The following is a 22,094-nucleotide window of genomic DNA, read 5'->3' as shown; positions in this document are numbered from 1 at the left end:
GGGCTGGGACTGGTCCCGCCGGCGCAGGGTAGCAGGAAGCTCTCCACACACTCACTGGACCTGGGCTAGGACTGGGTCTGGGGGTTTCTGGAAGTCCTAAAACGTTTGAAGTTCTCAATAGCGTTAAGTGTACCATGTGAACTTGGTAAAGGTAATAAAACAATTACCTCTACTTAATTTACAAGAACCCCAGAATACATACTAAAAGTATCAGTTTGTGGGAACAGGCAAACTAAATGAAAACATTTTCAGATAACTTATTTAGATAATAAAATATACTGGAGGTATCAAATTCAACATGAGTAGAACAAATTAATTTTTCCAGCCAAACAAAACATTTGGAAGGAAATTCACTATAATTGTAAAGTCTCAAAAAGAAATGCTTACTCCACATATTATAGAGGGGGATGAAACTACCAAACACACATTAGGGCCAGGGATATAGCTCAGTGGCACAGCACCCGTCTGGCAAGTGCAAGGTTATGAGTTTGATACCCAGCACACATGCCTGTAATCCCAGCACTTGGGAGGCTGAGGCAGGACTGCTGAGTTCGAAACCAGCCTGGGCTATAAAATAAGCTCAAGGCCAGCCTAAAGTGCATAGTGAGACTCTATCTCAAAAAGACCAAAAACCAAAAACGAAAACAAAACACACACATTACAAACACGAGTTAATGTACTATCAGGTATAAGACAATGTGTCCTGGGCTACCTGTTCATTTAACATTGCTGAATTGAACATAACCTGGAGTCTTCAGGAGCAGAAGATATGACAATGAACAGGGCACACAATATTGAGGAAGTGAAGCTTATAATGACCAATGTGCATGTGTCATTTGTATCTGCCATGATGCACAAGGAGGGAAGACAGACCAGACTACTGGGACAAGCAAGGAAGGCAGTTCAGGGCTGACACTGTGATTTTGGTTTTGTCACTAAACGCACCTTTCCTGTGCCTCACTCCAGCCATAGGTAAAACTACATGTGGTATCTTAGACTTTATTTTCTTTTTAGCAGTACTGATGATTGAACCCTGGGCCTTCTCACTGAGCTACATTCTCCAGCTCTTGTCATGTTTTACTTTGAGACAGGGTCCTATTAAGGTGTCTAGGTTGGGTTCAAACTTGTGATCCTATCTCAGCCTGCCAGAAAGCTGGCTGGGATCACAAGAATGGGTTTTTAAACCTAAACGAGCAATATGACTCATGCTTTCTGAAGACTGATATTTTTGAGTTAAATCTCATTCCACTGTCTATTAGTTAGAGTGCCCCAAAATGGAACATGGATATTCACCTTTATATGCACAGGTCCTGCTTTCTACACTGACTTTTAGGCAACTCCTCCCTGTGCCTGTTCACGCCACTGGTACTGCGTGTGCTCTTTCAGGAAGGTGACTCTGTGCTGACCATCTCCAGATATTGCAAATTCAGCGGTGACAGTTTTATTATTTTATAGCATGGATTTTTTTTAGCATTTAATTAGCAGAAAGCATTTTTATTCTTTTGTTTGTTTAACCTCCTGAATGCTAGCCAAGCACTCTAGTGCTATTGTAACGTCAGCCGTGTTTTGGTTTTATTTTGCTACGTTGCTCAGGCTAGTTTTGAACTTGCGGTCCTCCTGTTTCCCTCTTCCCCACAGCTAGGAACAAAGATGTGTGACACATCACCCAGTCAACACTGGGTACAGAAGAAATGGGTATTATTCTATAAAAACTGAAGCCATCCAATGGCCAGTCTTAAAATTTGGTATCAGAATAGTATCTAAAATAAGAGAAATGAAAAAAAAACCTCCAAATTAAACATGTCTATGTTATCTGTACTGTAAGTACACATTCTATGCAAATAGTAACTTGGAAAACTCAAAAGATAACAGATGAAGCTTAGTAGCTACCTTTGTGAAAACCCTTCTAACCTGCAGATAAGCAATCTGATCTAGATAATGTTCATGATTCCTTCCAGCTATAAAATACTGTGATCATTAGCTCCTTAAACTGCAACTCTACCAGGCAACAAAGGCTCACCTTATCTGTGCTTGGCTCAGAGACATACTGGACCAGCCTGCAAAGCAGGTCTCCTGAGGTCCAAATGCTCTGGCTGTGCATGACAGCACCAGCCAATTCTTAGTGGGCAGCCATAAAACACAATCAGGCTTGAGTGCTACTGGATACGGTATGCCAATATTTGGGGGGAGTGGGAGAGGAGATTTTTGCATTTACATTCACAGGGATATGAGTCTGTAGGCTTCTTGTGATATCAGTCTCATTTTGACTAATATTCTTTGGATGTGTTAGCACATGGGGATTTTAACGCAGAAAGCAAAGCATGCGGGAGCAAGTGCAACTGAAGAGGTGGCAGGTGCTCAGAAAACCTGGCAGCCTCACTGTACGACTTGTTTCCTGCACTCAGGAGCTCGGCGCTCTCAACAGGCTCCTGCAGCACAGCCTGTACCTACACAGAAACAGTGCAGACGCTCGGCTGAACCTGCAAATGATGTCCAGCACCCTTCCGTCCAGCTTCTAAGCTGATGAAGATGCAAGGCATTCTTTCCACCTGCTTTGTCTTCACCATACTGAGGCCTTGTTAACATGGGTTAACAGAGGAAGCGTCAGAGGGACTGAGACAAGGGTATGACCCAGCTGAAACTCAATGATGTGGCTGTGCTGAGGCCAAGACTCCTCTAGCTAGTTATTATCACAAGCCTGAGCCTCCCTTGCATTCATCCTGTAACCTACATGCTTATATCAATAAGATGATTCCAACCACAAGTGAGCAACTCTCGGACATGCATAACAACTGTCCTAAATAACTACAAGCTAAAAAATGAATAAGGAAATCTTAAAGAATCCCATATAAGAAACTTCTGCTACTAGAACAAGTTACAAAGCATAAGAGAAAAACCACCAACATACTCAACTTCCCCAAGAATGGGACACTTGTGTTATTGGGTTAACGTCACTTCCAGTGGGCCCATGAGGTACCACCCTCACATGAAATCAAACTAAGTCTTTCTAGTAATAAGCTCTGTAGCATGCAACACAATGATGCTGGCTTAGGAACTCATCCAGTAGAACATTCACCTCCCACCCTAGCATTCACATGTGCCATTCAATGCACATTTTTCATACGATGAAAGACAAAATAAAATAATTATTCAAGAAAGTTGCATCCTAACATGAGTTACTAGAGGCCTGCGACAGCATGATAAATTCTTAGTGATATAATCTTATATCACTAAGAACAGATCCCAACATACATCTGTGCATCTCTTTATAGATAAACACACTCCAACACAAACTATAAGACTACGCAGAAAAACAAACAGGAAGGCTGGCCAAATAGCTCAGTGGAGGGGGTTGGGGGTTTGATCCCTGGGCCTGCCATGTCAGCCCCAGCCCTACCCCCAGAGCATGCTGAGACTACAAATGAGACTGCGGATAGTGGCTCACTCCTGTAATCTCAGCTCTTGGGAAGCTGTAAACAGGCAGATCATTATGAGTCTGATCTAGAAGTGAGATCCTGAACACCCTGTAGACCCTTTCCTAAATGCAAAAAAAAAAAAAAAAAGAACAGGAATATAGGTGTATACACTGACAGAAAGAAAGGAATAATTTCCCAATTTTAACCTTTCCATAACATTTTAAATTGAAAAACAAAAGCACCACAGAACTCATTATAACTGGGATGTTTTCTTCATCATACTCTGCCAATGTCTGCCCTAATTATCTGACTGAACCTAGATCTTTGTTTCTATTATCCTATAATTTACTGTCTAGAAAGAAGTACGGTTTACAGTGGAAGGCTAGGAGCCTGGGCCTGAGATGTACATCTGCAAGGATTTTCCTATGGGGCGTCTTAGCCTGTTTGGGCTGTTATAGCAATATAAAGACCTGGGAGGGCTGGGGAGATAGCTCAGTAGAATAAGTGCTTCCCTGGCAAGCGCAAGGGCCTGAGTTCAATCCCTGGTTCCGCAAAAAAAAAAAAAAAAAAAAAAAGACCTGGGAGTTTATGACACAGGAATTTGTATCTTACCATCCATGGCCCAGGCACTAGTCGGGGCAATTCCTCCTTGCTGGCACCTTTTCACTACGGCATCATACAGTGGAGGATATACTGGCTCCCTGTGGTCTTCTTCAACAGTGCACTCACTTTATTCACAAGGACAGACACCTTGGGACTGAATCATCTCCCAAGTTCACCATCCAGCATTCTCGCCTTTCTGCTTGGGTTTTCACATGCATTTAGAGCACAGTAGGGGTTATCTGTTTACCTGTCTGACAATATCTTATTATGTAATCTTTAAACCATATATATCAAGCAGCTATATAACTTATAATACTAAAGAGAAAAGTCACACTAGATTTCAGTTACAAAATGAATTAATTTTAACTTGCTGCTTTTGTGTTCTGATTAACACTATCCATGCAGGATCACCAATTATAAAAAAGGTACCACATGTGGGGATGTTTATAGCGAAGGAGACAGTGGATATATAGAGATGAGGGTATATGTGAACTGGTACTTTCTGCTCAATTTTACTGTAACTGTAAAGCTGCATTTTAAAGAAGTCTATTTTTTCTATAAAAGTACTAAATGTTAGACTTGAAATTCATTTTTCCATCAACAAAAGATGACAATTTGTATAGACTTTTGAATTTTTGTATGGACAATTGCCACGCAAGCACTATGACCACCCTGCAATGCATGTGTATAGTTACAGTGGATCACATAGAAAGTTGTTCATGCACTATTCTCTATACTCAGGCTTTAGATCGTGCCGCCACCTGCTGGGAGCCACAAGCTATTACAACTCTTTGCATAGAGGAAGAAAAGGCAATACATCAGAAGCAAGCTTCATTGCCAGCTGATGAAGTTGCTCATTTTGATAGTTAAAGTAGTAGGAGAAAATATCCAAGCACAGGATTTCAAAGCCATTTTAAATTATTAATAAAATATTATATGATCACTTTTTTATGAAAAAAGTGTATTTATATACAGTATCTATTCTTTCTTTCTTTCTTTCTTTTTTTTTTTTTTTGCGGAACCAGGGATTAAACTTAGGCCCTTGAGCTTGCCAGGGAAGTGCTTATTCTACTGAACCATCTCCCCGACCCCTCTATATTTTCATGTTACCTGTGGTCCTGACAAACCTCTTAACTGGCTCACATAGATGCACTTGCCCTGAGCACAATGATTAGCTCACAGGGATGAAATGGCTGAATTTCTCAAGGCTGACTCCTTGCCAACTGTCAACTTTAGGACTGAGCTTTTGTATTATTCCTCCTCCTCTTATTATTTTTTTAATTTACTGGATACAGGGTCTCACTACACAGTTCAGACTCATAAGTGTTCCTCTTGTTTCAGCCTCACCACCACTGGGATTACAGGTGTGTGCCATCATGCCCGGTTTGGGGGCTGACACAGCATGCGGTACCAGAAATTGAACTTGGATCTTGCACTTGCCAGGCAGGTGCTTAGACCGCTGAGCTATCTCCCAAGAGCATATTCCTTGTTTTTTTTTTTTTTTAAATGTATTTAGTACAGGGTCTATAGGGTCTCACTACACAGCTCAGACTCATAGTGATCCTCTTGCTTTCAGCCTCCCAAGCAATGGAATTATAGGTGTGCATCACCATGGCATGCCAGGGATTGAACCCTGGTTGCTGCACCTGCTTAAGCAGGCGCTTTAGTCTGCTGAGCCATCTGGCCAGCCCTGTCCCTTCATTTTTAAGGTCAATCTAAACACTGAGAGATTCCCATGCAGCTAACTGACCTGCAATGGTATGTGCATACAGCCGGCTGCCAAAAGTGAAGACGTGAAGTTCATACAGTTTGGCAATCTTCTCCAAGAAGTCCTTGCAGTGTGGTCGCAGGCGGGTATGAAGCATTGGCTCACCCCGGCCCAGCTGGAAATGAAAGATGCCCTGCAAAGAACAGGCAATGACAGTGAGAAGAGAAGGCCCTCAGGAGCACTGTCAAGGCAGCACCTGACAGTGTGAGGCCCAAAGAGATGCACATGGGGACAGAGAATCCTCATAAGTAGCCTATGGTACCTGACACTGAGCCAAAAGCTTTCCACACATACTCTGAGACACCTGAATGCTCCAGAAGACTGACAGTGTTAATTATCCATGTAATGATGACAATCACAACAGCTACCTATGATGACCACCCCATAGTTACAGTAACTAGGCAAGTCTACTACCTCCTAGAGCTACATATAGTAACTACACCTGATAAATGAAATAACTACCCACTACATTTACAACATTTAAAACCTGAGAGTTATGACAACTACCTACAGCAAATATCTAAGCTAACTACTCATGGTAATAACTAACCATAATAAACAGCAATGTTAAATACCCACAGTAATGGTAAGACCTACAATAACTACTTGTAGCTACCTTTCCTAATTATAATAGCTATTCATGACAACTATCCACTACAACTGCCTGCAACTATCCCTTAAAACTATTAACTACCTGTCAAAGAGCATAGTAGATAGCTTGAAATAGATTCCTTCAGACTATACACAGAAGTAAAGTGGAGCACACCTTGGAAACTACTAGTATTAGTGGAAGACTGATCATGCCCAAACCATTCCATGCAGACAGAACATGGTCTTGTGAACCCAATTCCCTTCCCTGGACTAGTTCAAACTGCTTATAAGAGTAACTTAAAAAGCCAAAGTTCAAAAGTGACAACATAAAAAATACCTATGGCAACATATGCTCGTATACACATATGGACAGTGTGTGTGCCACTCAGAACATTTAGTAGAGACAAGTTGCTATGAATGAAATACCTGAAAATATTTAGTAACTACCTGCACAAAATATAGCTTATTTCTGGATAAATCTCATGATATACAAGACAACTAAAAATACAAGTTTCATTGTGGGGATGTAATTCTAGCCATAATCAAGCTCAACCTCAAGAAAAGAACACTAAAAATTAAAGATCACCTGGTTGGGCCAAGGAGATAGCTCAGCAGAATAAGCACCTGCCTGGCAAGAAGCGTAAGTTTCTAAGTTCAAGCATCTATACAAAAAAAAAAAAAAAAAAAGACCACCTGGTTTATTTACTAAGCCATTAACTTATTTTTACCAAACCTGTATTACTATTAGTGGTAAAGGACCCTGGCTCTATGATGGAACCTCCCCTAGGCTACGTGGTCCACCCTCTAGGATCTCCCTGACCTACACCTGGCCATAGCAAAGTTCAGTCCTCTTCTGTCAAAGAAAACTTGCAAGACTAAAATAAGAGCCTCTACATTATCTCTTCAACAGCTAACATTTTTAAAATAAGGTAACTTAGCACTGACAAGGCCTTCCTTGTTAGTGATGACATACATAATATATGACTACAGGTGAGCTGTCTGTAGCAAACATCAAATTCCTTTTGCTCCTCAAGTTCAACTTCTTGGCTCTTATCCCTAAGAAGCAACTGGACTATTACAGTTTTATATGCACTCAAGCAGTGGTCCTTCTTTGGCTTCTTCTCTCTTCATCACACTATCCTGGAGAACTGCTACCACACTCCCATGTTCATCTCTAGCCTAGGTCTCTTGAGCAGAGACCCAAGTATCCTGACCAAGATACCCAAAGATCCAAGGCACCTCAAATAACGCATCTTCCCAAGACTGCTCCTCTAATGACACTCTACTATCTTCACAGATCTCCAAGTCTCTGCTCTCCAGCTGACACCAGAAAATGGGGACTTGCACACAAAACCTCTCCATTTTACTATAATATCCCTGGCAAATGCTAACAGTGACAGCACATTTATGCTGTCACCTGAATGGCTCAGATATAGTAGCTTGCTGTTCTGAGGTCATATGCATGACTGACAAGTCTGTTCCCCAAATTTGGCCATACTTATGAGAACCAATTTAAAAAACGATAGTACACTTCTGAATTGAATAATGAAATGTGGGTCATCTAGCAAAGTATCCTGGGTATATTGGGGAAAACTTACTTTGTTTGACATTTGTGGACAGTGCTGCTCTGTTGTGTGGATTAGGGTCTGGTCCAAATCAACCATGAGGACTAGTTTTCTGTTTCGATGTAGTCGTTGCTGATCTTCCCTTGCTAGTTTTTCAGCTTGCTGGAGTTAAAAAAAATAAAAATAAAAATAAAAATGACAAAGTACATACATTTGGATCTAAAATAAAATCCAATTTCACCAAGAGAACAGACACTGCCCTTTTCCTAACTAAGCCCTCACATCTGCAGGATCCCACTATGACTGAAATACATTGAGGTCCTCAGCTGGCTACAAGTGGGCCTCTCTCTCTGCTGACCAAGGCTGCACACTGACCACAGTCAGTTCTGTCTGCTCCATATCTCTGCAGTGACGAAAATTTTACAATTTCGTTAAATGTGTAAACCAGGGAAAAAAGCGGGGGAGGGAGAAGGAAACAATTTTTTTCTATAAAAATTCAACCAGAGGTCTGGAACACTTGAATAAACCTGAGCTTCAAAATTAATAAAGAAGACAAGCTCAGCTGAGAGGACAAGCATAAACTAATCACTGGGATGGCAGAGGCCAACAAAAATCCTGGTCTTGGTATCCTTGGGCTCATCCCTGTCACCTCACCTTGACAAGCTCAGATGAGCTTCAAACAATACAAAAGGGTTATATACACTTAAGGTCCAAGGCAGGGCTCTCGCCTCAGAAAAACTCTGGTCTGACCTCCCACAGAGGGCCTGACACAACTCATTAAGTAAAACACACCAGGATGAACAACATGTTTCTCAATTTTATTGGCATTTATTTATTTACAGACAAATTACTAGACTGAATTAGTAATTCAAAAGTTCACACAGGAGAACTTTTGCCATATTCCTGAAAGGGAGTATACAGAAAGGTTAACAACTCTGCTTTGATAGGAGAATTGGAGTCTACTCATCTCTTTTTAACATAAATTTCCTGGCCTTGATTTCACACATATGTATTTATATTTTTTTTACAGTAATTCAGAAAAACCACAAGTATATATCTGGGATTCTGCCTTTCCTACAAAAAGACTAGCTAGTATACATCATTTACAAGCACGAATCTTATAAAACACTGAAAAATGTTTTCCCTGCTTATAAAAACACAACTCTGAAGGTTAGAGTTTTTACAGCACCTGGTCCTTAGGTGATGGGCACACCCACGCTTGCCACAGTATACAAACACTAACCTATGGGAATGTGAGCTTGTCAGGGTAACTCCTGAAATACCAAACAATAATAAAAAACCCAAAACCACTAGGTGCTTGAAATAGCACCCAAACTCTATTTTCTAGATGGTGCCCCACCTCCCAACTCTTCACACAGAACCTGCTGCTCCATGGTTCATGGCCACCGGCACTGCAGATGTCACCTGGGATCCCATGTGCACTTGCTCTCCACAGCAGCCTGAGCCATGGCTTCCACCAGCACCAATTCCACACTGCTGGGCAGCCCAAGAGTGCCATCACCTTCACCCCTCACTGGTCCTTGCTGTCTCTGCTCTCCATGCCCACCTGTCTTGCACATACCCGTAGCCTCCACAGCATGCTGTGTCCAGGTGGCTACCACATTCCCTCCAGCTAGAATCTGGCTCACGGAAACTCAGGCTGAGCCAGTGAGTATGTCACAGCACCAAGAAGGCTCCCTCCACACAAGTAGGGCAGCTGCACAGCCTCTAGAGGTGCTCATGTGGGCAGAGAAGGAAAAGGAAAAACAACCATGCAGCCCTCCACTTCTCAGGAGGGCAACACCTTGCAGCCACTGGATGCAGGGATCTTTAGAAACTATTATTAAAGATGGAGGTCCTGATTCCCTATACAGCCCAGGACCTCCGTGCCTACTTACCTCAGAGCTCACCATTAACTCTGGCACACTGTGTACCATGGATACAGTCGCTGTGGACACAGGCATATGCTGCTTCCCATTCTTACTCTGTAGCCTTTAAATGTAAGAAGATAAGTTGAAAAATTAGCTGCACTGGAAGAACTGTACACAGAAGGCACATGTAACCACAAGTGACAGAATTTAAACCTGCACTATAGCTGAAACATACTTGTATCTCTTCATAGAACCATTCCTTGGTTAGCTAGGGGAATATCCTCCAGTCTGAAGATAGAATATGAAAAACTGAGCTCATGGCCATTCTCACAGTCAAGGTGCACAGAAGTCACAGCCACAGCCAGGGTCACACTTCCAGTCACACTCATACAAGTAAAATTCTCCAAGGAAATAAACTGCAATGTCACATGGAAACATAAAGGCTATGAAAACACATGTATGCACGTGTACATATGTACACACACGCGCGCGTGCGCACACACACACCCAGTTCAGAGACAGTCACCCACAGTGCTAGGCTGACAGAGCAGGGAAACTGCTTGGCGTTAGTGGTCAGGCTGGCCTAGAGTATGGGAAAGGAAGACTGAGTAGAAAGGCACACCACCTCCTGAAGAGGTACTCCAGGGAGCCTCTGTGGCTTCTCCCTTGAGGAGAAGAACAAAACTCAATTACCCTCTGGTTTTTTCCTGTCATGCCTAAAAAAAACTCACTCAGCAGAAGGTGTGATATCACAAGTAGGAAAATAAAGACAGAAAGGACTGTTCCTGGTACCAGTCTGACTCAAGTGCAGGCATGGCAGCGTCTGCCCTCCAAGGCAGAGGTTACAAGGCTTGCACAAAGCCCCCACTCTGCTTCCCACATCCCACCCACATTACACTCTGAGAGTCCTGTGTCTTGCTCCCCAGAGACACTCACTGGGTTAAGTCCTGACCACACTCAGCACAAAGGCCCTTCATGACAACTGGGTGGCTACATCCTTCCAGTCTCACCAAAAGCGTTCTGCAAAATACAAGGAAAAACAAGTACAAATCAGGAAGGGGCAAGAATTTACAGTCTCTTGGGAACATCTCACAGTTTGAACAAGGGCAGGAGAGTGACAATAAAACCCAGAGTTCTTGCACCAGGTCCAACGTTTGCACAGCTCTGTTCCCTCTGCCTGCCTGACTATAAAATGAAAGAACTTCTTACCTGTGAGTTTCTGTCATGCAAGACCAAATAAAATCTTTCTGATGCACAGAAGACCTGAAAAAATCTAAGGCTGCCTAAAATACAACAAATATATATATATTTCTTTTACACTTTGGTTTATAAAACTCTTTAATACAGTAGGGAACAAATTGATATAATCCCAAAAATAATAAATTGCTGTCTCCTCCCATAGGTGATCCCTAGTACAGACAGACTCACACTCATCTAATTTTTCTGATATTTTCTTTTTTTAAATTAGATTATATTTTAAAAATAGGATAAAGAATTCTATGCTTCTCATGTTTGCACATAAGTCCAAAAATCTCACCATATACAACCTTGAAGCAGGACAGTCCCACAATATTCCTTTTCCTGTCTCTTGCTTTCATTTGATATTTTCTTTTTTTATAGTTATTCAGCATTCTAATTTTAATGACATTGAAATTTTTCTTAGTGTATTTTTTGTGTTAATATTATTTATTAACTTTGCATATTTTTAGAGAATAAAATAGTAACCGCAGACACAAGAAAGTGCTGGCTGTACAGGCATGGAAAGTAGGAACCTGTGTGTCCACCCTGACCACCTCACACAGGGTGGACTCCCTGGCAGTCTTCAGCAAACACGTGCAGTTTATATGTGTGGTGAGGTGACTCGTAGTACACAATGCCTGCTATGTTTGCAGTACATAAGGTTTACATTTTTTGTGTAGTACATGAACATAACACATCTTTCTTTCTTCATCACTTTCCTCCTCCTCTCCATCATGAGTTCCTCTTGCTTCATCGCTTGATCCCCTTCCCACTTGAGAAAAATCTCCTTCCTTCCTAGTATCTGATTTTTATTTTGCTAAAGTTTGGATTTCTCATGTAAGAGAAATCATGTGATATTTTAGCTTGTGTGCTTGAGTTATTCTACTGAACATCACTGCCACAAGATGGATCCATTTTCCTATACGTGATTCGGGTTTCTCTTCCTCTATGGCAAGTAATACTACACTGTGTGTAAACACATTTTCTTTAACCATTCATCTGCTGATGGACATACAGGCTGCTTCCAAGATTTAGCTATTATGAAGTGTGTGACTATAAACATGAGTATGCAGGCATCACTGTGATACTGTCAACTCTTTTGGTAATATATCTAGAACAGGACTAGCTGGGTCAAATGGAATTTCTAGTGGGTTTTATTTTTGTTGTTTGAGATGGGGGTCTCACTATGTAGCCCAGAATGGCCTCAAACTCATGGTGATCCTCCTACCCCAAGCCCCTGCTGGAATTATAGGTATTAACCACCAAACTCAGCTAGTTTTAGTTTTTGAGGAATCTCCATCTCTGCTGTGGCCCTAACCTATTTCACTGCAAGCCAGAGAATTCTGGTGAGACCAGTTCCTAGCAACCCTGCAGCACACTGCTTGCCTGAGAATAGGAAAGTACATGTCTATCTGCACAAACTCAGACGACAAACAGCACCACAAAACAGGAGGAAGAGAAGACGACAAAAGTCAGGCCACAGAGAGATTTTGCAAGAACAACTATGGCAGTCCCTCTCTGCCACACAACCAGAACTAGAAGAAGACCATGGGCCAAGAAGCATGGCTTCCATGTCTGGCCTCCTCGTGGATGGTTCCCTGTGTCCAGCCTCTCTGTAAAGAGGACATGTATTGGGCTGGGGGAAGCTCAAACTGCAGTAAGAGGGGCATATGGCCATGTCTGCAGTACAAAAGGGAGGACACACTTTCCTGCATGGGCACAAAATGTGTGAGGACCAACTTGGGCTGGGAAGGAGGGCTCGGTGGGACTGTAGGGCTGAGGGAAGATTAAAGACCTTGCTAAGAAAGTGAGAGGTCACACTCCAGAAACAGCTCCAGCTCTGTCCCCAGTCAGTGGTTTTCACTCTAGATCTGCCCCATGTAGCCCTGGTACTGCTTGCTACTGACACCTTCAGATCCACAGGACTCATATTCACAGGTGGTTGTGGCAGACACCTCAGGGAGGAAGCTCAGCCACAACCCTAGGCTGGGAGAATGGCAGGCCTAGAATTAGTGGGATAGTGCAAAAAGGCCACTTAAAGATCATTTCATTAAAAGAGCTCTACATAGAACTGAAATAGTTTGCAAACATTTCTCAGAAACATGAAAACACATTTATAGATGAAAATCCAAACTTTTATGTAGCAAGTTGTTTTAGACAACATAGTAATGTTATGATATTTTATTCGGAAAACTGGTTAAGACTTTTTAAGGCGACAATAATACTTTCCTAAATCTTATTAAAATATTTTAAAATTGTTACAGTTCTGCAATTCATCTGTCCAAATGATCAGACTTAACACAAAACAAGACTCCAATAGAGGGATCAGAATTACATTTTGAAAAGACTGAAGACACATTTTAAAAATAAAACACAGAAATCAGTTAAGGGCACCTGAAGTCACTGCTCTGAAAACACAGCACTATTTAATGATACTGGCCACAAGTCCAGCTGCTGGAGGGAACATCAGCCTTAAGAAATTTCTCTAAATCACACGTCACCTCCAACCTTACCTTCCATGGTCAGTGTTAACTGGATGCAAAAATGAAATTACAGGGACCATAGTACTTTGTAGGACTTATGATTAAAACTCTAGGAAAAAAAAATTGGGGCCAGGGAGATAACTCAGTAGAATAAGTGCCTGCCTGGCAAGTGCAAAGTCCCAGGTTCAATCCTCAGTACTGCAAAAAACAAAACAACAGACCTCTTAGGACACTGGAAAGAGGGAAATGACCTCCCTTTAAAGCATGTCTGTGAAATGCCACAACCCGTGCCAAACACCAAGATGAGGTTCTGGAAGCTCCCCAAAATCAATAATTAGGCTCTCAATAGGCTTGCTCATCTAGAGGCCAACCAGGGGTACAGAAAAGAGAAGCAGGAATGCCCCTTTGTGCAGAAAACTGTACTGTCCTCTAGAAAGCGCAAAAAGCCCACAAGATTAAACGTCAAGTTCAGCAAGAATGCAAATACAAAATTAAAAACTATGTTAATAACCTTCCTAAAAAAGGCTGGGGAGGGGGGTGAAACTGCAAGTATATATACATGACCGCTGAGGTGATTGTACTAAAAATTACCATCTGTTTCTTGAAAATAGCAATTATGTGTAGAATTTTCACCTTGACTAACTCTGTATGCTGATATCTGCAACCTGAGCAACTACATTGAAGATAGCAATGTGTAATACAAAAATCATGCTTGACTACTTGTCATCTTGGTCTCCTAAGTGTGTGCCATTTCTAATGTCATATTAATTATTACTATACTCTCTTCAAAATAAACTTTAAAAAAGACAAAAAAACTCAAGAGGGACAAAAACAAAAATTTATGGTTTCTGAAAAACACACAATAATATGCAATCATATGTCCAATCTTACATAACTATATCTATTAATCTGAGCAACATATTTGATGATAAAAATAGATAATAAATCAATCTTTGTTAATCAGCTATCCTTGTTCTGAAATTTGCAACACATGTATTGTTGTATGTTACCCAGTTCCTGTCACTGTTTCTGATTTTTGTTCTTGCTTTTGTCTTTTACTTTTCAAAATGAAATAAAATTTAATTTAAAAATCCTTCCTATATTCCTGTAGAAGCAAAAATTTAAACACATCATTACAGTTATAAAATACACAACACACATAATTTTTCCAGCACTACTAATTTAATGCTGATAACCTCCACATAAAGTTTCACACTGTTATTTCCGTTCTCTCGGGAATTAAAATCTTATTTTGCCACCTCTGTGACTCTAGATTTGAGGTTAATTTGATCTTTTGTGTAGGAATGAACATGTAACATGACAAATCAAAACATCCTGAGTTAAGTCTTATCCTATAAAAGTTAAATGGTAGGTCTTTTCTACTACCTGTTTTTTCTAAAATAATTTTATTGAGAAACAAATAGCAATGAGACAGTCTCAAAACCAATTAGGACAGTTTCAATAATTAATACATTACATACTATTGTCTTCATAGTGGTTATTCATTGTACAAGACGCAGACATGATATCCTGTCCACAAACACTATTAGAACAAATCTTTCTATTCACTGAATTAAGAGAAAGTAGCTGTATATCTATCCTAACTATTTTGAATATACAGATACACTACCTGTTTTCATTCAACAACAACAAAGTTTCATTTAGCTAAATGGATACTTCAGAGTAGAATTATAGTGATCTCAACTAATTTCAAATACTGTATTTTTACTTCTGTGTAAGCTGAATGTTCTTTTTGTGTGTGTTTTATTTTTTTGAGACAGGATCTCACTTTGTAGCTCAGGCTGGTTTCAAGCTCATGACAACCCTCCTGCCTCAGCCTCCCACGTACTGGGATATAGGAATATGCCACCACTGAATACTCCTGACAACTAAGAATACAGTGTATTTTGTATATAAAATTACAAATCTTGAAAAGGGAAGGCAAATATATAAAGGTGCTGAAACTGTAAATCAAGTACTTGGGTACTGAATGGGTGTCACAGGGGCACAGCCAAGGTGTAAGCAGAACTTGCTTCTCAAGAGGATCCAAGGAAAAGCATTCCTTGTCCCTTGTCTTTTCAGAGACCTGCAGCCCTCAGCTTCAGCTATCACCATTGGAGGTTCTTATGTTGTCTCAGGTTCTTTCCCAGAGTCACCATTCCCTTTGACCATTGGGAGGGGGGCATTATTCTGCTCACTACACAGAAAAATAAACTGTCGGTCCATTTGTATAAAAGCACCACTGTCCAGATTCTTGGCTCCTCACTGAACTTCTTGGCACCACATGGAAAATTCATTGGTTCATACTTGGGTGTCAAGTTCTAGGCTCTGATTTGTTTCATGTTTATGGTGTCTATGTCTATTTTTATATCAAAATAGCACTCTTTTGATTATTGTAGCTTTATAATGTCTTGAAACTAGGTAATGAAAGTTCCCAACTTGGTTCTTTTTCAAAACTGCTACTCTATGCTCTCTGCATTTCCACAAAAATTTGCAAAGTAGCTAATCAAATTCAACAAACATGCTTGTTGGACTCTGTTTTGAGGTGTCCATACCTGAGTATGTCCCAGGTATCTATACCAACTACACAAAGAAAGTATAAGCACACTGTGCAACCTCCTGCCCAACCTGCCAGCTGTCAACCATTCAGCTTTTGCCTGATTAGTATGAAGTCAGATACATGAATAGCTCCTCTAACCTTCAATGCCTCTTGACCACCTGTCCACGTTTTTGTGTTTTCCTATGGAGTCTGCCTGTGAGAATCTACTTCCAAGGGAATCCATGTGACATCTCATAATGGTACTGAGCTGCCATTAAGGATGGGGTAAAGTCACACGGGGAGTTAGCTCCAAAGGCAGGACTGGTAAGAAAGTCAAGTGCTCTGTATTCACTGGAGCAATGGCTCAACACTGAGGCTGATAAGACTACTTCTGTGCTCTAGTCAACAGACTCAGCACCAGAAACTGGACAGGAAAGACCATAAACTGAGCAGCAGGTGTATAGTATTCTATTCTTAGCCTGATGCAGACAGACTTAAAAAAACTTCACTTGATCTTAGCCAAAAGACCAAGAAGCACATAAACAACTTAGTATGAGTGAAACAAATGAGTGCTGGGAGAGAACCCCTAAGGTGGGGAGAAGAATGGAAATGGTTAGTTCTACTTAAGGTAGAAGTATGTCTCTGGAATACTGTGCAGAAAAAGCAATCCCTGGATCTTGACAAGTAAGACGAAGGTAATCAAGGGTGGAAATGAAATTATAAAAAGTAAGGCTACATAGCCCACAGTATGGCATGTGCTGCAAGCTGCCTGACTGTCCCTATGCTCTTGGCAACGTGGACCAAACATTCACCCTCTCTAATATCTTCCTTTTCTTGGCTATGTGGACAAGTCATGTAATTCTCTGTACTAGAGTCAAAAGAGTCTATCTTAATTCTACAGTGTAGATTTTGTTTCCCTGGATGGTGTCTGGAAAAATCTCTGGATGTCATACCTGGGCAGTGGCCAGCACCTGGAGGGTTCGGTCAGGGGTGCTACACAACATCCCATAGGGTATGGGACACCCATGGTTCAAAAGGAGAAGATACATGCTAGTGTGTAAGCTGATCCCATACACCTAGTCTACCAGCTAAATGCACCAGCAGTCCAGTGCTCTCAGGGTTCTAGACACAATGATCCTCAGTAAGAGCAGTGGTTAGCTAGGAAACTGTGATCCACATTGAGGACTCCAGATATATATGACAGTTTACATCACACACACATGTGTGTATCATATGAACAAGTACTATGCAAAGCCCCAAAAGCAGGGAACACTGCAAGAACATTGCAAGGGACACTTCAGGGGTGGCTACTTGAGAAGCATATAGTGACTAACACAGAACCACTGCACTCCACATAAAACACCTTAAATCTCAACATGTATTCTCCTTAATATGTGACCTTATTTATTCCACAAAAACAGTAAAATAGTTACAAAGTGTAAACTCTAACTCCATGTGACCCTAGTGTATCTCTGTCAAGTAGTGTCTTGAACAATGTACCACAAGATGAGAAAGGTGTGGGGGGAAACTCAAATCCATGCAATTTAAGAATGAAAAAGGTAAAATCACAACAGATGCTGAAGAAATCGAGAAGATTATCTCAATCTATTTTGAAAACTTGCATTCTATTAAGATGGAAAATGCAGAAGGCATAGACAGATTCTTAGATATACATGAATTACCAAAGTTGAATCAAGAAGATGTAAAAATCCTAAATAAACTAGTATCAATCAATGAAATTAAAGATGTAATTTAAAACCAACCAAAAAAGAAAGTCTAGGCCCTGACAGATTCACTGCTAAATTCTACAAGAAATTTAGAGAAGACCTAACACCACTACTTATCAAACTCTTTTTTTTTTTTTTGGTCTTTTTGAGACAGGGTCTCACTATACAGTTGAGGGTGGCCTTGAGCTCACTTTGTAACCCAGACTGGTCTCAAACTAGCAATGATCCTCCTGTCTCTGCCTCCCCAGTGCTGGGATTACAGGCTTGTACCACAATGCCCCCAGCCCAAACTCTTTAATGAAACTGAAAGGGAAGCAATACTCCCAAATTCATTCCTGGAAGCAAACATTACCCTGATACCAAAATCAGAGAAAGACTCGACAAAGAGAGAGAATCACAGGCCAATTTCCTTAATGAATCCAAATGCAAAAATTCTCAGTAAGACGCTGGCAAACAATGCTGCACATCATCAAGATTATACACCACGACAGTGGGATTCATCTGAGGAATGCAAGGACAGTTCAACATGTTAAGTCAATAAATACAATGCACCATTATTAACAAAGCCAAGGACTAAAACCACAATCATCTCAACAGATGCAGAAATAGCATATGGCAGCATCCAGCACCCATGCATGATAAAAAACTTGCAGAAAGTTGGTCTTTATAACCATCTAATAAAAGTGATCAATGATGAACCAACAGCCAACATCATAAATGGACAAAAACTGAAAGCTTTCTCTCTAAAATCAGGAATAAGACATGGATGTCCACTGTCTGCACTTTTATTCAATATAGTCCTGGAAACTTTACCCAGAGCAATTAGACAAGAGAAAGAAATAAAAGAAATAAGATAGGAAAGGAAGAAGTTAAATTATCATTATTTGCAGATGACACTGTACTCTACAAGGAAGACCCCAAAAACTCCATTAAAATCCTGCTAGATCTAATCAGCAAATTCAGTTGTGTAGCTAGATACAAAGTCAACTCAAAAGTCAATAGCATTCCTGTACATGAATAACAAACTCATTGAGAAGGGAACAACACCTTTCACAATAGCATCAAAAAAAAAAAATGTATCTAGGAATCAATCTAAATAAGGATGTAAAAGACCTTTGCATTGAAAACTACAGTGCTCTGAAAAAGATTGAAATATCAGAAAAATGGAAAAATATCCCTTGTTCATGGGTAGGAAGAACCAATATAGTGAAAATAGCCATACTTCCCAAACTGTGCAGATTTAATGCAATGCCAATCAAAATTCCAACAGCATATCTCACAGAACTTGAACAGTTCTAAAATTCGTTTGGAATCAGAAGATACCTTGAATAGCAAAGGCAGTTTTAGACAACAAATAGCAAAGCAGGGGACATCACAATCCCTGACTTGAAATTGCACTGTAATGCTACTGGGTAGCATTATACTGAAATCGTGCTGGGAAAAACTGGCTTTGCACATGCCGAAGAGTAAAACTGGATCCATTATCTTTCACCATGCATTAAACCAAATTCAAAATAGATCAAGGACCTAAATATTAAAAAAAAAAACATCAAACCTGTTGGAAGACAGAACAGGTAAAACTCTTAAAGACAATGGTGTAGGGCTAGGGAGATAGCTCAGTGAAATAAGTGCGTGCCTGGCAAGTGTAGGGTCCTGAGTTCAATCCCTGGTACCGCAAAAAAAAAAAAAAAAAAGTGTAGGCAAAGACTGCATAAAGGGCCAGAGAGATAGCTCAGCAGCAAAAAGCACTTGTCTTGCAAGCACAAGGTTCTGACTTGGATCCCCAGGACTGCAAAAAAAAAAAAAAAAAGACTATTTGAGTAAGACCCCAATTGCATTGGAATGATCACAAAGAATCAACAACTGGGGTCTCATCTTATTAAAAAGCTTTTGCACAGCAAGAGAAACCACCAAGACAATCCCAAATGTGGGGGAAAATGTTTTCCAGCTGTTCTTTAAACAAAGAAATACTTTCAAGAACATATAAAGAACTCAAAAAAATCAGACCCCCAAATTTAATGACCCAATCCAAAAATGGACACTTGAAATTAATATATACTTGGCAGATGAAATATAAATAGCAAGTAAATATATGAAAAATGTTCAACAACTCTATAGTCATTCAAGAGATGCAAATTAAAACACTAAGACCCATCTTATTCTGAAAAAAAAAATAGCTATTATCAAGAAATCAACCAACAAATGCTGGAGGGGGAATGGGGAAAAAGGAACCCTTCTCCACTCTTGGTGGGAATGCAGACCAGTGAAAATACAGTGGAAACCAGTGTGGAGATTCCTAAAAAAAACTAGGATTACATGTCTCATTTGACCTAGCTATTCCCCTTGTAGGTATCTACCCATAATTAAAAACATGACACCACAGCAATATATGTGCACCCATATTTATAGCAGCATAATTCATAATAGCTAAATCTTTGAAACAGTCCAAATGCCCATGAACTGAGGAATGGATAAAGATGTGGTGTTTTTATGCAATGGAGTACTACTTAGCCATAAAGAAGGATAAACTGGAGCCTCTTATAGGTAATGGATGCAACTAAGACCATAATCGTAAGTGAAATAAACCAGACAAATGTGCAATCATTTTGTCTCCTTAGTGTGAGAAGCTGAAAGTGTAAATAAGATCCAAAATGTACAACAGATATTGTAAAATGGGAGGAAACTTCAAAAGGAAAAAAACTGGGATGGGGGAATAAAGAAAAAAAGGAAAACAAATTTTATATATAGAGACAGATAGATATAGATATATATATACACACACACATATATGATACACACTATTACTATAGATAGTTATACTATCTATTTCTCTTAGTTTATTGAGAACTATTTGTGTTAATATTGTTTGGACAATTAAATGCCACTATCTTGCATTCTGAATAATTTAAAAATAGCAATACACAATGTATTAACCATTGTTACTCTTATTTTACATTTTTGGGTTTTTTTTTTCCTCTTTAAAATAGGAAAGAAGGAAGGAAGGAAGGCAAGAAAGAAGGAGAAAGAAAGGAGAGAGGAATAAAGGAAAGAAGGGAGGGAGGGAAGAGGGAAGGGGGCTCGGCTGGTCTCACAAGATATGACTGCAACATGAGGCCAGCATTTGCTTTTGCTACAAAGGGCATCACTAGGAAAACTGGGTAAGTCTGTACTGCAGAAACTAGTACTCCACAATGTTAATTTCTGATTCTAATGACTGTATAGTGGTTATGTAAAACAGTACCTCTGTTTTTTTTTGAAACTGGAGTACTGGGGGACATTAACACCACAACTCTTCAGAAAGAAATGATGAGTTTAAGGGGAGAGAAAGATGAAGCAAATATGATAAAATGTTAACAGCTGGGAAAAGCTTATGAAAGAATTTTTTGTATGGTTCTTGCAACTTTTCTCAAGGCTGAAACTATGGCCAAAAAAAGAGGTTAAAAAGAAATAGCAGTTTTGTTTTGACTGTAAGCAGCCACAGGGATGGGGGTGCTGGAGAGGGACTGCCCACACAAATTCCACCTGCAGCCAGACATGGGCTGTCACAGCATAGCCACCAGGGCTGGGACAAAGCTTGGAACATATGGACAGTGGTTAGCAATAGAGAAGGAATTAAAATAACAGGTTAGCTCGCGCCCATCAGAAATCTAAAGAGGCAGCTATGCTATTAACATTCATCAAAGATCCCCTACAGACTTCTATTAACTAGGACACAATGCCACTTCAGTCAACAGCAGCGCCTCTGCCAGTCTCAAGCACAGGAGCCTCACACATGTGCCGCCCCTCCACTGCCCTCTGCTGGGGAGTCACACCTCCAAGGATGCAGCCAGCAGCACTTGCCTCACAATTCCAACAGCCAGGATTTTAAGTTTCCAGGCATATGAAGCAATATTGTGCACTGTGGCATGTTCAAGATAAAGACCAAGGCTGTGGAATGTCACGAACAGCGAAGGCACAAAACTAGTAACTCCAACATTTCCGCTAACTTACAACCTACAAACACACACAAAACACAGCAAAATAGTATGAAATTATTATTTAAAGGTTAAAGAACCATAAGAAAAACAACTGAAAGTCTTTTAAAAGTTTAGCTATTCTGAAACACAAATATTAAGCTAAATATTAACTTGAGTTCTTGAAATTACAAGGATTTTTATACAAGCATTATGTTAAATAGCTAAAAAGCCACTAAGATATGTAGCTTTATTTTTTATTGAGAAATAAATATGAATGAGACAGTTTCACAGCTGATTAATAGGACAGTTTTTTTTTTTTAATTTTTATTTTTTTAA

General features: G+C 40.2%; 1 protein-coding gene across 5 annotated transcripts in view; it reads right to left on the bottom strand.

Annotated features, from left to right (window-relative positions):
- The window catches only part of Ctdp1 (CTD phosphatase subunit 1), a 97,399-nt gene that overhangs the window by 67,543 nt on the left and 7,762 nt on the right, over positions 1-22,094 (bottom strand). For 4 of the 5 annotated variants that reach the window (XR_002817838.1, XM_023700067.1, XM_023700068.1 and 1 more), the window contains exons 2-5: positions 10,751-10,834; positions 9,842-9,935; positions 7,977-8,105; positions 5,770-5,920 (exon numbers count right to left, since the gene is read on the bottom strand). Coding sequence is in view for 4 of the 5 variants with exons in the window: in XM_023700067.1 (XP_023555835.1) it covers positions 5,770-5,920; positions 7,977-8,105; positions 9,842-9,935; positions 10,751-10,834 (458 nt within the window). In the remaining variant the exon portion in view is untranslated. The remainder of the gene's footprint in view (positions 1-5,769; positions 5,921-7,976; positions 8,106-9,841; positions 9,936-10,750; positions 10,835-22,094) is intronic. The other variant, XM_023700066.1, reaches the window with a different exon arrangement.

This window comes from Octodon degus, unplaced genomic scaffold (assembly GCF_000260255.1).
Source record: "Octodon degus isolate 3935 unplaced genomic scaffold, OctDeg1.0 scaffold00120, whole genome shotgun sequence".
In the NCBI taxonomy this organism is placed as follows: Eukaryota; Metazoa; Chordata; class Mammalia; order Rodentia; family Octodontidae; genus Octodon; species Octodon degus.
Note: the sequence above shows the minus strand (reverse complement) of the source record. Positions and strands in the feature narration are given on the sequence as shown.